We start from the raw sequence: 16199 nt of genomic DNA on the forward strand, positions 1-16199 counted from the left end.
TTGCATCACCAGTCACATCTGAGGCTTCGGTCACGTCGGTGGCATGTGGTTAATACTTCAGTAAATACTTGAACATGTCATATTGTGTGGAGCTGAACCTTGCTTACTAGTTTCAGGCACAGTTGCATCATTTTGACTCCCCTGTATTTTATTCCACATGAAGCATGAGCCAGGCTCTAGGCTTTTTTGTGTGAATGTGCTGCTGGGATCATGCCACCTCTACCACAAGTTTGTCTGTCTCAGTCAGGCTCCTCAGGGACCACTAGAAGCTATAAAGAACAAAAATGCCAACCAGTATTATCAGGCGAGGCAGCATGTGTGGTGTAGCATGCATTTTTAATGTGCCACAATGTTGCCTCTCCTCTTTCATCCCATAACTGGTGGCTCATTTAAGTTTTATTTCTATTTGTGAGAATTTCAGCAGCTACTAAAAGCAAAAGGAGCCCCCGTCATTAGAGGTTAGAATTGCCTCAGTTTAACACAGAACTCCACAGACATGGCATGGGCTGCTCTAGATATTAAATCCTACCCCAGATATTTCCAGTTGAGCTGGGTTGTTCACATACATGCATGTGTATACGTCTATTGGGGAGAAAAGCACAGTATTCCACAGAAAACTGAATTTGTCAAAGTTCTTCACTCCGCTGATTCTCTGAACATCGACGTTCGTAGCTGACATGTTCGACGTGGGAGCGCTCTGAAGACGAGCATCTAATGACCATCTGAGTGTCAACCAAGTCTACAAATGATCAGCTTTTTGTTTCTCTGAACTATTTTTGTCATCATTTCAGGCCATCCATTTGCAGTCCATTGTGTAGTAGATTCTAATTTGTGCCTGTCAAATTAGCTGTGAACGCAAATTCTAATTAAAGCAGAAGAATGTAGAAAGAAAAGATGTGACTCTCAGTTCCAAAGAGCAGCTCTATTGGCCTAGTTTGTGCTTTTATCTGGGACAGTTTGCGTGTTTGGAATCACGTTTGGTGCTTTTAAAGCGTCTTACCTGTCCACAAGAAAGGTATTCTGATTTTACCAGTGAGTGATACTGAACCGTGCTACAGAACACTGATTGTCGCCATCACAGTTAATTTGACTCGGATATATTTACTGTAGGATTTGCAGACGACCGACTGGTAGCTTGGCGGCTTTGTTGAAAAATTGCACCAAATTTTCTTTGACTCAGCAACCTATCTTTTAGCTCCAGAGCAGACAACCTGAACCATAAAACTTTTTTATTAGTTTCTGTATCCCACCTTTTATCCCGGAGTCACAGCAGAGTACACCATTAACCTCTGAGCTTATTGAGAAGAGTGCAAGAGGCTGCTAAGGATAAGGTGAGGATGTATTCGATGGAGCATATTTAAAGGGTTCAGGTAAGGTGGCAGAGACCAGAAGGTAGACAGTGGATGTGTTTACTGCCTTGAGGTTTTGTGGTTATGCACTAGCACTTCCCATTTAACTGCATGATCTAGGGCTCTGCTGACGACACCACGCACGCAACCCAGATCCATGCCTCGCTGCTCCCTACTCACACAAAGAAGTGCACACAGGCCGTTTTTATGAATGCTCTGCAAATATATGGACACACGGAGACAAGAGGGTGGTTTCACCGTTGCTTTTCACAGTGTTTGTGTCTGTGCAGGATTCTTGATGCAGTGCTACGATCCATAAACTGCGCCTGTCACACTCTGGCTGGGGCTCTGTTATCAATATTTTCTTGCTGCTAGAGTACACAGCAGCAGCCTCACTGTATTGTCATTGGCTGAGGGATAAATGAGGTTGCTGTGGGGGGGGTGAGGAGTTCAAAGGGCAGACAGGAAGTGGGTGCTCCCATAGTGACAGTTCAGGCATGTGTTTGATGGGCCAGCCTAATGCTGTGGACCAGCAGTTTCTAATGACCTGCCATCTCCAGGCAGTCTGGGGAGCCCTTCCACTGAGATTTATGACCCATGTTGTGGTTTCTAGTGGGACGACTCTCAGCAGCACTCCTGACAAACTCCAAGTCATAGCCTGCTCCTTTGGCTTCACTCTTTCTTCTCATTAACTGGGTCGTTGCAAACCTTCGAGGCTTATCTTTACCGCCACAAGAAGTATTCAGGTTGTTTGAAATATTAAAGCTCAAAGATCACTGCAGTATTTTGTCTAATGTGGTGGGATCCTTGTAGTTGTTTTAGAGATGGAGATATGGTTTGTTCCGTCCTTGAAGGAGAATTGATTCGTGAAATTCTCTGGGGGGCACACACCGGCGGACACGAGGAAGGATACCAAAGTCAAAAACCCATTGAACATGCATTCAAAGAGACGGCTCCACATGTATGCACTCAGCCACTGTAGAAGAAACAGATAATGGCCTTCTGATAATACTAATTGTTGGCTCTCCCACTGCTTCCCTAAAGGCAGAAATGTGTTGATCCACCACAAGATAGCCAGACTGAGCCCAGGGCAGGCACAGACAGCAAGGAGAGCTAGTTTATAATTAATACACACACTATAAAATATGCATTAAGGGGTAGATGTGGCCAAATATGGATTTCTGCTTTGATTTTCACTCAGGATAATTGAAGCACTTCTCAGTCAAGTCGTACTGAATAAAGGACAATCTCTGTCTTTGGTGCCAAGAGTGTATGGCTGCTCTGTATGCGGCTGTATAGGTGAGCTCCTCTCCCAGCTGTTTCCTATTTGTCTCATGCTTGAAGACGGATTGTTAAAGCAAGTCTCCATCTATTTGGGATTTTAATGTCTCCCTCGATATGCATCACTGTGGGCTGAGCTCGCTGACTCTGTACGTTACAGATATTTTGTGTGCATAAGCTGCACAGTGTGGTTTGAGATAAACTGCCAAAACATGTTTCATGACATTGTGATCGTTAAAGGAGAGGATGCAGGGAGAGGGGAAATGAAAAGGCATAAAGCAGCATTTTTACCCTCCCTGCTTCCATGTTTATCAAACCCACTGCAGAGATGAGATGGCTGTCGAACGCTCTTCATCTCCCAGTGGGCTATTGCCGCCATCACACCAACTCACATGTGGTTAGAAAGCATCTAACATCTCAACCCCCAGACATCCCCATTCACTACTACCACTACCCCACCTCTCACACACACACACACACACACACACACACAGTTGTGTCAGACTGATTAGCAACCACATCTCGAATCTCTGATTAGGTGTGGAGTAAATGAAGCACCCCCCTCAGGTATGCATTTCCATAATGTCAGGTAATTAAACCCTAGTGTTTTAATAGCTCAGGAATAGGAAGACTCCCCAGGAGACTAGACAGTGATGATAGACTTTGCTGAAAACTAGCAGACTATTAGCTTGGTTTTAACTGGCACAGAAACTATTACTGCCATTGCACTGATAATAGACAAACGACAACAAGCTGAACACTTTTACAACCTGAGAGAAGCTGCGCTCACTTCAGTTTAATCGTCTACCTTAAAGTCAGCGGTGTTTCTTGCAGAAGTTTTAGGATACTTATCCATGTGTTTACGATCTGAGCAGAAAATGTCCTGCTCTGGAAATGCACATTTGAGTTGTGTGCTTGCTGTTGGTAGCTGACAGATTCCAGAGCTAAACAAAGGCTGGGGGAGCACAAGTGTCTTTTTCATCACAGAAAAACCTGGAGAGGTGCTATTGTAAACATGACAGTGGATTGTCAGAACATCCCTGTTTGAGCTGCCGTTCCTTGTGTGTGTATGTTATGTTCATACTGTATACATGGACACACACACAACAAAAGCCCTTTGATGAAACACATTCTGCAGTGGGAGAGCTTTCTTTGTCTCCGTGCCCACTCATATGTGTGGTGCTTAAAACGAGAACAATGCAAAGCCATAATGGTGCCACAGAAAGGTGTGGAAACGGAGTGAGCTCCAGAAGTCGCCCTCTACACGTAATCAGGCAAAAAATAATAACCCACTCAGGACTGCGCTGTGATTGGAGAGCTGTCCCCGAGACCACATGTTCATTATCTGTTGCTTGTGCACCAAATTGTTTTTGAGAAATAATAAGCTTTTAATGGGCCAGTGTTCACTGCTAATGATTGCCAATGCTGTAGCTGGAACTGAAAATCATTAAAGGCATGTTACAGTGCATGATTCTTCCACTGCCCGCTGTATGAACCACACTTCAAACACAGGCTACCTACTTTCAGAAACATCCAAATTAACAGATGTACTTTAAATCCCCCCTAATCTTTCTGCTCTCATGTGCAGCGGATGTCTCTAACTGGCAGAGCAAAATGAAAATAGGTTCTTTTTAATGATACACTCTCCACTTAGAGAGCACTCTGATGCTACCTTGTGTTGAACCAGTAAACCATGCCGAGGATTCCCAAGCACAGCTCAGGGCTCGGCCGCTGATTGTTTGTGAACTAAACTGTCTTACAGCTGACAACAGAATAACAGTGAGCTGGGCTTCACTCTGAGGGTGTCCTCATCTATGTGACACATGAGAACAAAGCCTTGCTCTTCACAAGATCACTTTTCTAGAGCTCCTCTCAGCTCATGTCCGATTTGTGTGACATGTTTTCATAAAGAATGGGGCAGACCCCACGAAGCCACGGTGAGACGTGGGCTTCCCTGGTGTACAGCAGCAGACAGGCCACTGTTAATGGCTTTTAAGGAACCACATGCTTTATTGAGCAGAACCTCTGTCGTGTTGCCAAGGAAGAAATCTGCCAAGGAGTGTATATCGAAACGAGCTGCTGACTGAAGAACACGTTTGCTACCACAGCGATCTCTTTGTCTGTTGGTTATGTGATAAACAAACTGTTGGATGGTGTCTAACGTTACCATAAGAAATCTGAATGCTGTGTTTCCAGGTGCAGATAGTAGAATGTGTGATTACAGGTTTAACTGAGAAATAAGTGCTGTGATTACATAATCATTGGAGCCAATCTCTTCTTGGCGCTTTATACCAACCGCTTTTCCCGAGGATGGGTTTGATCAGTCATTCTGCTCTGTTCTCTGTCTCAGTGAAAATGAGCAGTTCTGTTTATTAAATGAGTTTAAATAGTCAGATGGGTCCATTCATGAAAAATCCCAGTCCAAACTCTACTGTCCAGATGTTGCTGACTGTGTTCAAAGATCTGTTTGCTTTGGCTTTGCTTCCTTTACTGACTCATTTTGTTCTCTTTTCAGCAAACTCCAGTCTTCTGGGAGGGGGAGGAGGTGAGTGAACACCTTGATTTTTCATTATATCATTTCATTGTTTGTTCCTCTGGTATTAAAGCAATTAAAGTTGCACTCATCAGACGCAGCATATTGGCACATGCACACTCTTCTGTGGGCTCAGAGCTGACTTTAGTGTCTGCTGCGCTCCAAGTGTCTGTGTTAAATGTGGCTGAATGTAAGGCCAAAACGTTAGAGCATGGTGCAGTGCAACCTTGCCCTGTGCCACACTGAGAAATGGTCATTACTTTAGCGGCCTGCCGAAGAAAATTATCATCAAAACAGCGGAGGAAATCTGAGGCAGCCGAGCGTGATGTGGGAATAATGGGTTGGGAACCCCAATAGAATGCTACTGCGCGATCCCACCGCTCGTCTTTTCTCAAATTTGACTTTTACTGTGACATGATTGAAGTAATCATTTTCCTGTGCAGTAAGATGTGGGGTAACGAGCGCCCAGTTAGATGGATGAAGTGGATGTTCATTTTTAGTCCAAAGGGGAGTTTTTTGATGATATGTATGAATGGTATGACAATGAAATAAGGTCACTGCTTCTTATCTTCTTATCTGTTCATCCATCTGTGTTGGTTGTCACTTTGAATGTGGCACCGTCTCCTGACAGATTTCAGTTGTACAGCGTGATCCTAACCAGGACGTTTGTACATCTATCTAATGTATGTCATATATCTTGTCGAGTGTGTGCGGTAGGTCTCTTTCACACTTGCTTTTTCACAAGTTCGTCCTTAGAGACATTTTTTAGCTTTCTTATAATAAACAGGACCTTCACTGACATTTACAGTTTGCCAGATATTCTCAGATATTATAGTGTGTGTGTGTGTGTGTGTGTGTGTGTGTGTGTGTGTCTGCATCCTGCACTGATTTAAATGAAGAGATATTTGTGTTTTATTAGAACCACAGAGCTAAAAAAAAAAGAAAGAAGCTAATGTTGGAAGTGACTTGTTAAAAACTTTGCAGGATGGCTCTTATGTCTGTGCTTCTGTATTTCTTTATCTATCAGGATTTGAACACCTGGCATGAAATCTGAGTCATCAGAGGGAAGGGATGAGCATTAAGCAACATCAAAGCTGCGGTGCACATGGTGTCCATTAGAGTGCACACAGAGCTGTCCACATCTTATCTAATCTAGTGCTGCAGTCAGGAGTGCCCTCGTCTCGTCTGATACATGGTTTAGAATGCAAACTTTGCAGGCGTAGCAGCGCAGCATCCCAATCTGTATCCGTCACGTGAAGAGGCCCTCAGCGCAGAACCATCTGGAGAACACCTGTGATTGAGGTCGGAGGTCACAAACATGCGTCTCCATAACTACGCCAAGCCTGTAAAACAGGGCTTACTGTCGTCCTGATTGGTGTCTGTCCCTTCTGCAGCCGACTCTCAGTATTCATTTGCCACGTTCACAGAAACAATAGAAGCAATCTTCTTCGCTATTATGTTTTCATTATTGCTGTTTTGTACCAAATCACCTTGTCACAGTTCTGTGAACCTCAGAACATGCAGCCTTGTTGATTGATCCAAGTCCTTCTTCGGCTAATAACAGGCGTCGGGCTATTACAGATTGCTCCGATTCAACATAGCAGCAACAGGAGCGAGGTAGAATCAGTCTGGCTGTCAACACTGGAACGTGAGGTCTTATGTGTCAATTAATGTCATACTTTGCAAGAAAACATCTCAGTTGATTGTGACCTGCAGCTGTGCTTATTAACTCCAGAGGAGTTCTAATTGTAGCTAGTGCCATTTTTTGAGAGCAAAGCCTCCTTTCATTCTTAATTGACTTGCAGCGATGCTATTCCTGCCAAGTTACTGGCACAAGATACAAGGTCAATTAACTTTAAAATGCAAAGACTCACATTTTGTTAATGATGACCAGGGCAGGTCTGTTAGTTCTCATGTGTGCATTCTGGTGACGCTTGTTTTTATTGTGGCTTTGCTAAAACATGAGATGATTATAATGGGGGAGGATATGAAACCATTATCGAGCTAGAAATGTTACTCTGCCCCTAAAACAAAGGTCTGCACCGTTTGTTTTTTATCTGTGCAAGGCCAAAAGGGGCTTTATCTTCCAGTGTCTTTATCACAAGAAGGTGGCCGCTAAACCTGCAGAACTGTTCCCTCTGTTCTCACCCCGGCCCTCCCTCTGCCCTATCTGTGGTGTGGCATGTGAAGACCTCCTGCCTTGGTGGCGGAGAGGATCGATGTGAGGAGGAGATGTGCTCTCATATAGGGCCTGCCTTATCTCCCAGCTGTCTTCTCAGGGCTCTGCGGAGGGGCAGCTTCACAACAGGATGATCCATCATGCTGGCCTCACGCACCTGAGCCATGTTTAGTTCTCACAGCTCTGGAGGTCGGCATCCCGCCAGTCTGTGAAAACTGGACGAAGTCTTTACTTTATATAAGTTAGTTTACCTCCTACACACTTTTAGAACTCCTCCTGACCTTACCTATATCTGTAGGAATCCTTTCTTCTCAGAGAAGTCTCACCTCTCCAGTATATTTTATTATTCACTCAAGTGTGATATGTGGTCATAGCAAACCCTCATGGTGCTGATGGGTTTGTTGGCTTGCAGTCAGAGTGGAGTGAATTGGGTGGAAATAAGTGAAAATAAAGCCCTGGTGAGATTTGTCCCGTACCCAAAAATAAAACCACATTAGTTATGGAGACAAAAAAACTAGAAAAGATTCTTATGCCCTGGTGCTCTTTTAAATCCTTAGAAATCACTGATGGGAATTCTCTCTGGATTGTGTGTCTTCAGTATTGTGTACACAATGGGGTTAACCAAAATAGCTCTGTTATCTACATTAGACATGTTGGTCTCACTGGAATTTCATACATACATGGAGGGAAATAACAATGATCTCTGATAATGGCACGCTAAATGAGGCCTTTGTGAATAGAGGGTAATTATGAATGGTAGCAGGTTGCTGGTGTGATGTGTGTCACAGCATGGCTGGATGCTGGCACGGTCCCAAAAGAACAGACCTAATGTAAACATCATGTTGCCTATCTCTCCTTTACCCTCTATTTGTCTCTTCCTCACCCACCCACACACACACACACACACACACAAACACAAGGATGCAAGCGCACACTAAGCCATGTAATGATACCATGAGGCCCTGTGTTGCTAGAGAGGGGGAGCTCCTCTTGCCTTTGATGTCTCCATCCAGGAGGGGAATTGGCTCATTAGCATTCTAACCAGAACCGTTGCCCATTGAGCAGTAGGCTTTAACTAGACCACCCAAACAAATCGTCCTTCTCAGATTGGGCCTCCTTCCTCTGCTCCAGCAGAGGAGCGGGGCACATGCATGCTTGTTTTGTACGTCCTTACTCGGGCTAATTTGGCCACGGGCTGGTAACGCTCACTGAACTCACCAGCCTCTGTCTTCGCTTACATAACAAAGGCTGTAGTGCTGTGTGCCCCCAGCTCTCCTCCCTCATAAGTTTCCTTAACAGTGGGGTGAGTCATGGCAAGTACCAACGCATTCAGATATATGGGATTAATGATGCTCGCTGTGATTATGGTGGTGCTCACGTGGTTCTTTGCCCACCTCTGCCACTACACATGCCATCACATATAGACTCATACTGACATGACAAGGCAACACACAGCTGCTCTGCTGTGTAATATACACCTCTAATTAACAGAGGCAGTGTAATGTCCCAGCTCTGACCTTTGGGAGGAATGTGAGAACATTGTATAGTAAATGTATCAGGACTGCAATTTCAGCACAACTACGCAGTAACTGCAGGACAGGTTCTCACAACAAAGTGCTACAGCGGACTTAAAAAAGAAAATGTCTCCAGTTTGGGACATGTTTGGATAATCCTTTATCAAGATTCCTAAGTGCTTCACTCTGCTTATCTCTATCTCCATTCGTTATGCAAAGAGCTCTGTTTTCTTTTCCTGTCACCTCCAGGTGAACCATTATCCTCTGTCTGGGTCCTGCCCGGGGCTTGTTTATTGAGTAGTTTGGAGGGGACCCGGGCACGGTGGGGTGGGGGGGAGGGTGTAGGTCGAGATACAGAATGGTGTTGTGTGACGGTTGGGGCTAGATGGCCTTATGTCCCCGTCGCCGCCATCTCAGCTCTCTGGGAGCCCCAGAACTCCCCCATGATTAATCACTCAAAGATGAGATATTATTCTCATAACTCATAGATTGCACACTATGCCTGACTGATGGTCCTCAGTTCACAGATGGTAGTAACACACATTAGCATAACTTATGACAGAGATAGCGTATTTCCCTGTGGAGGTGCCTAAATAATGTAAAATGATAAATTGAATGCAAAGATTCCTCAGTCGGCGCTGCCCCCTCGGGATTTACTGATCTCCTAATATTTAGTGGGCAGTTACACCCTGATCTAGGCCCCCCCTTGTATTTGTGCTGCGATGCTCCAGTTGCTGATATAAATGCGTCTGTCCTCTTTGAGACTCACCGTGCTGCTGGGAGCTCTTTACGAGGTAAACTCATAACCGCAGACGTTTGTGTTCTCTTTCTTTATCGTGGTCTTTTAGAAAGAAGAATGTGCACCTCTCAGCTCGGGAGCTTGTTTTCAGGGCTTTGCATTCGCACTCTTCATGCTTTTCATATCTCCAGCCAGATACAGGAGTGCCCTCATGCATTGGTTTGAGTCAGTGATATTCATTTAAATAATAAAAGCAGAAATCCTTATTTAAATTGGCCTTGTTCTTGCATAAACAGAGAAGTCATTTTGTAAATTGCATTTACTTAGTAAAATTATTAAACAACTTTATGCTACACATCCCAAGTGTAACGTGCTTCTAAGTGAGGTTATGCAACGCTGCGCTGTGTGCTACCGCTCAAGTGTCGTCTTGCCTTTATTAAATGTGTAACCCAGTAGACTGACTGCATAATATGGGAATATAGGAAGCCACAATGCTCCTCTTAAGCCCATCAGCAAGCAGAACTAACAAAGATAAGTTTTACATGAAGAGTATGATCTGTCATGTCTGAATAGTCCATACAGACCGTAGGTCACTACCGAACCATCATCAATAAATTATAAGGGGATTTTAAATTTGATGAGACGCAGCTGCTGCAGTGGGTTTGAGGTTTATATGTTGTAAAGTTGGTTGAGTGTTCAGTCAAGATGTGACAGTTAAAGAAAAAGGGAAAAGCTGCTGCTGGACTTTATTTTAAGACGCACAGTTATTCAGAAACTATTATTTCTTTCCTCTTGTTTCTAGGTGCAGCCCTTCTTTTCCTTAGTGAGACCAGAGCCTTCTGCCTCTCTACAGTATTCTGTGTCTGTTTACTTAAATGTTAAGTGACAATAAATATTGTCAAAATGTTTCTGAATTTATTAGATCTGACAGTCAGTTATTGATCACATGCAGACGTGTTAACGACCAGGCTTCATCAACATAAATCACACTAACTCCTGTTAGACATTATGATGTTCTGGACCTTTGCTTTAATAAATGTTCCCTGACTGGACCGTTCTAGTTTTAGCTGAATAACCCTGCTATAGACCATTATGCTAAGCACAGTGACATTTCAGTCGAAACATCTGTCCTTTTATGTATTGAAAAATTGTCATGTGAGAACTCCCCCCTGGTGTCAGATCACTTCACCCCATTATTACTCCGATGACGTCATTTAGAGGGCATCTTATCGAAATTAGCAGGACAAGGTCATCGTGCGGCCTGCAGTTTGTGCTACCCAAAGTGATGGAAATTGCATTTCAGCGTGAAAGCTCTAATGCCATCTCTGGCTCCCTCCTGCCACCACAGAGAACAGTCGCCATGAGCACCCCCCCACCCTCCTCCTCCTCCTCCTCCTCCTCCTACAATCAGCAATGATGGATGGACTAATTGATGCAGAATGATTGGGCCATTCATTTTAGCCTACAACAGTGGGTTCCATATTTAGGATTAGCGTTGCATTATAATGGGAAGGGAAGAAGAAACGGTCAGGGAGTCGAGGAACAGAGGGAAAGCAGGACGGTGTTAAAACAAAAGAGAGAAAGAAAAGCAGATATACGACAAGAGTGGTGGTAACGGGACCGGCCAGTTGTGTAATGCTAAGCTTATGAGAGTGTTCCCAGGGATTTATGGAGAGGTGTGTATCAGCGAATATGAACAAGCAAGAGGGACATATAGCTGCCACGTGTCCCGGTATCCCTCTCTTAGCCTATGAATCATTCATCTCTGTCTCCATGTATAAATCAAGCTGCCGGCCGTCGCCTGCGGCAGTCATGTCATTAGCTAGTTGACGGCATCACTTGATCTCTGGCGCTGCAGTGCGGGTGAGGGAAAGGACCTAACTTTAAACGGCACACATATCAGCATATCAAACTGTGTGGAGCCTCGTCTGTGGAGCCAACCAGGACCACACAGAGACGTTCCTCCTCTCACACTCACAGTTGCTCTTTGCTGCAGAATTGACAGTTTTCCTGGGAACTGCTCCGGAGCATATTTGTAATGCATACATTTCAGAAAGTGTCTTCATAGTGCACGTTGTATGTTATGTAGTTAAATGTACTCGACATTTGTGAAACTTTAGTTTGAATGAGCCGTAATGCTGATGTCTAAAAACATACATTAACTATGCTGACAGGATGAATGTACATTCTTTTCCTTCAGCCTCAAACAGCGTTAGAGCAGCAGTGTTCAGCCTGTCTTAGCTAGCAGTTGATTTAAAATCTGAGAGGGGAAAATGGGGTATATCTCTGTGATGGAGAGATTCTCAGTGCCCTTCCCTCCTATTTTCAGTATAATTTTCAGAGTGACACAGAGTCTCACTGCTTCTCGCCATTGAGAGGTCATTTGAGATGGAGGACTTCACCCCTCTAGAATCTCTCCCATCGTATATTGAACCAGAGGACTGAGAAAGTCTGGAGCCTTATCAGTTTGAAATGCTAGCTCTGCCAGCTGCAGCTCAAAAACTCCAGGCAGTAGCCAAGTGTCTGAGTGCCGTTCCTTTGGCTCAGAGTGTTGGGGAAGCACAAAGGCTTTAAAATGATCATGAAGCTGGTATGTACATCCTTCCATGCATTTTTCGGCTTTTGCACAATTTCTAATTTGCCTGCAAGGAAACAACACGAGTGCACAGCAGGCATCTCTGCTTCTCAGAATCATTTAGTTGAAAATAAATATACAATATTGTAGTTGAGTCCTCTCCTTCCCTCAGGGCTGCTGCTGTAAACATATTGCAGCTGCTTGTTTTCCTTTTGTGTTTGACCTTTGTAGCCTCCCTCTCCCTCTCTCCCTCCCTCCCTCCCTCCCTCCCTCCCTCTCTCTCCCTCCCTCTCTCTCTCCCTCTCTCTCTCTCTCTCTCTCTCTCTCTCTCTCTCTCTGTGCTTACTCTCTCTGAAAAGAAATGAAAGCAGCCTTTGACTTCAGTGAAGGAGCAGGAAGAGTGATATTCTGCCTCCCCACAGCATGTCACCGTCCTTATGTATATTTCAGCCACTTAGTGATTCACATGCTTGTGTACGACCTCACTTGCACCCCAGATGAAGGACCGTCCACCTTATTCTGTCTCCCCTCATTGTGCTGAAAGTGAGAAAACCATCACAGGGCTTCAGAAGCGGGTGAGAAAGTGTCAATGTAGTTGTCTTCCACATTGCATCACACACAACCTCCCCCCACACCCCAAACCCCCCCTGTGTACCAGCATTTCTGGGTCAGTTGTTGAGATTTTAGACAACTCAAAGCATTACCAACCCCAATGTCAAAGCACATTTGTGTCCAGCTCAGGCTCAGTGTGCTGTTCGGGGGGTAGACCCACACTCGGCCTGTCCGTTTCCTTTTGCATGCACGTGTCTGTGTGTGTTATGTGTGTCTGTCCGTTTGACCGCATGTTTGCATGCTAGTGTGTGTGTGTGTGTGTGTGTGTGAACATGACTGTGCACACATTTGCCTGCGTGATGGCAAGTCTGTGTGTCTGTCTGAATTTGCAAGTGTGTGTGTGTGTGTGTGGCTCTTATCCCGGGATAACTGGATGCTGAGCTGTCTTGTCAGTTGACTCAGTGGTCAGTTTTGGTCCCGCTGCCCCCAGCAATGCAGGATGGAGTGATGAGATCTGACAGACGGGGACAGTTCTTAGCAGGCAGTACCCCATCCCGTACTCTCACCGATCATGGCAAGGCTGCTACAAGGACATCACAACGGGCTCTGAGAGCTCGGCCACATGCTCACAAATGATTCAGAGATGGGTGACATGCCAGTACGCCAGCCATATGAAGAAACCCTGTTATAACATTTACTGATATGCTGGAGACGTCCTACCACGGTGTTTATTTGACTCTTCTAACAACAGCACGGTGGGATAGAACATGAGTACACATTCACAGAATCAGGTTTTCTAATGAACAGCGTGAACTGAGACTGAGAAGCTAAGCATCAAAAGTACTGCCTCTGTTTGCTTTGCTTTCAGGTTTGATAGATATGGAGAGTAGCTGGCATGCTGGGAGTCCTGTGTTAGAGTCTAAGTAAAAGTCTAAAGTTTAAGGTAACTGAGGGATCAATGGGAGAAATTTGCAGGACATTAAGCAGATCCACTAAGTCAATAAACAGCCACCAGGCAGAGCAGAATGACCTCAGCAAACCAGAGTCTGACTCTTTTTAAACAGTAATACTGTATGCATACACACCCTTGAAGCTTCACCCACCCAGCACACTTCATTTGAACTAAACGAAGTGTGCTGCAGTTGCCCACTGTGGTTTTCAGTATGTGAGGAACTCTGCTGCACTTAGTGCTGAGTTCAGGTTTCGTTCACTTTGGCACAGGATGGTTCTCTTTTGGTGTTCAGCCACAGTTTCTATCACGTGGGACCACACACGAGAAGGGAGGGGAACCTACAACAAATATGTGTGGTTTGGTTTGATTCCAGCACTAACTAAATTGCCTTCCATTTTGAGATGTAAATGTGCCATGTAACATTCTGGTATGATAACTATTGCTGGCACATGGATCTTCACCACACAGCCTGCTTTAGTAGCGCTGAGGTGCACATGCACGCTGCAGGGCTCTTGGAGCTTTGTGCATGCATCATTCTCCTAACCACCGTGCATCACGAAAGCATAAACTCACAGATTGCTCTCAAGTACCTAATGTTTACTGTAGCGCTGGTATATGGATCTGAGGTCTGAGCATGTGACAGTGTCCTGATAATAACGGGTATCTGAATCAGCTGTGGGTGTAGAGGAATGAGAATATTCATAAGAGCATCTGTGAAGAGCTGCTTGGTGATTAGTGGCACTTCTTTGACACTTTCTGTGCAGACACTGACCTGCTGTGGTGGCCTTTTGCCAACTAGTAACAAACTGTCAGGCTTTCTGCATCTCTCATGGGGCAACCTAGTTAGCTGTGTCTGACAGGCCGCTTGCCTACAACTGAGGTTTCTGCCCAGGGAGGGCAGAGCAAGCTCCAGAGGAAAGCTGTCATCTTTTTGTCAGACCACAGGGAAGAGGAGGAGTTAGTCTCTCCCTCTCTTCCTCTGTCTCTCTCTCACCCTCTATCTATCTTTCTCTCGGTGTCAGTCTGTTCCCCTGGTGCAGATCTTCACTTTCCCGGTGCCTGTTATGCTCCTCTCAGCCTGACTGTGCAGAATAAACAGGCGGGTGTCAGAGGATGAAACACCAGCCGTCCCCCAGGAGCTGGGCCCGTCGTTGCGTTAACCCCCCTTACTGTTGTCTCCTGAGGGCCACAGCAGCCGTCCCAGTATGCTAGCTGAGAGTGACGCCGAGACAGCCAGCTGGACTGAGGTGAAAGACGCTCCATGTGTCCTTCCTTAGGGAGAGATGAGCATTTATACCGCAGGGATGATGCCCACCACTCCACCTAATCCTCTTTTACCAGACACTTCATTATCACCTGCACACCGCCACCACAGTGTGTGTGTGTGTGTGTGTGTGTGTGTGTGTGCAGACATATCTCAGAGGATAGCCACAGAATCTCCAGTTAAGGTGGAGAGAGAGAGAGGAAGCAGCCTTGAAGATGAGGGAAAAGGGTGAGGAAAAATGAGGGAGGAGGAATGTAGTATGAAAAATGACAGCGAGATACGCAGAGTAAAAAGTGTGGCGGAGGTGGAGAACAGATGTCAGACGTAGTGGGTGGTAATGAGAGGAAAACAGTTTGCGTAATGCCTTCTCCTTTTCCTTTGCATATTCATGTATTTGCACTACAGAAGCAAGTAGCAGGCAAGACTGAGGAGGAGTCAGGGGGAAAAGGCCTCTCCATCGAACACGGCGCTTTGTCAAATAGAAAACACTGAATGGTTTGTTTATTGACGAGTCGAACAGTTGAATAGAAGCACTTTCTGTATCGTCCATTTGAGCTTAAACACTTGTGCTAAACCTTCTGTGGGAAAGATCCTGTGTCTTTAAGAGTTTTCACATAGTTTCGGTTTCCACAAACCAATTAATATTGGTATATGTGTTGCTTTCTGTATTAGGCGTGTGCAGAGGTGTCTGCTGGGAAGAAGATTTATTTCTGAGTGGGAGAGTGCCGCAAAGCTATTTGAGCCCACAGAAACATGTTGGCTCTCTACTGTGAGACTCGCATTAGCACATGCCATAATTGATGGAGGAGCATACTTAGCAGCAATAATGGGCATTATAGGGGGTGGCATCAAGACATTATTTTCAGAAAGCTCTAATTAAGCTTTCTGCTGTGGCTTTGGTGCAGAACTGACTGTCCAGTATCATCACGAATGATTTCTAAGCATCTGATAAACACAGTGCTCGCCAGTCAGTTTGCTCTGGGCCTCCCATGTGCAGGAAGAATAAACAGAGAGAGATAGAGCTCCTCTCCACCGACTGGTCCTGGCCCTGATGAAACAGCAATCAGCTCGGTACCATGGGGAGCCATTGTGTTTACAGTCGGTGGGTGGATGGACTGCTGCTAGCTGGGGGAGATTAGACCTTTGAGACCAGCTGGGGCATTCCCACCACCAGCCAGCTCCACTTGTGAAATTTCAAACAAGGCCCCGTCCCTTCCCCTCAACCTTCACGGCTGCTGGAGTGATCAACACCACACTGACA

General features: G+C 45.3%; 1 protein-coding gene across 5 annotated transcripts in view; it reads left to right on the forward strand.

The window, feature by feature from the left end:
• The window catches only part of macrod2 (mono-ADP ribosylhydrolase 2), a 361037-nt gene that overhangs the window by 103451 nt on the left and 241387 nt on the right, over positions 1-16199 (forward strand). For all 5 annotated transcript variants that reach the window (XM_070840882.1, XM_070840883.1, XM_070840885.1 and 2 more), the window contains exon 4: positions 5146-5175. In XM_070840882.1, the coding sequence (XP_070696983.1) occupies positions 5146-5175 (30 nt within the window). The remainder of the gene's footprint in view (positions 1-5145; positions 5176-16199) is intronic.

The sequence above is a fragment of the Pempheris klunzingeri genome, chromosome 12 (genome assembly GCF_042242105.1).
Source record: "Pempheris klunzingeri isolate RE-2024b chromosome 12, fPemKlu1.hap1, whole genome shotgun sequence".
NCBI lineage: Eukaryota > Metazoa > Chordata > Actinopteri > Acropomatiformes > Pempheridae > Pempheris > Pempheris klunzingeri.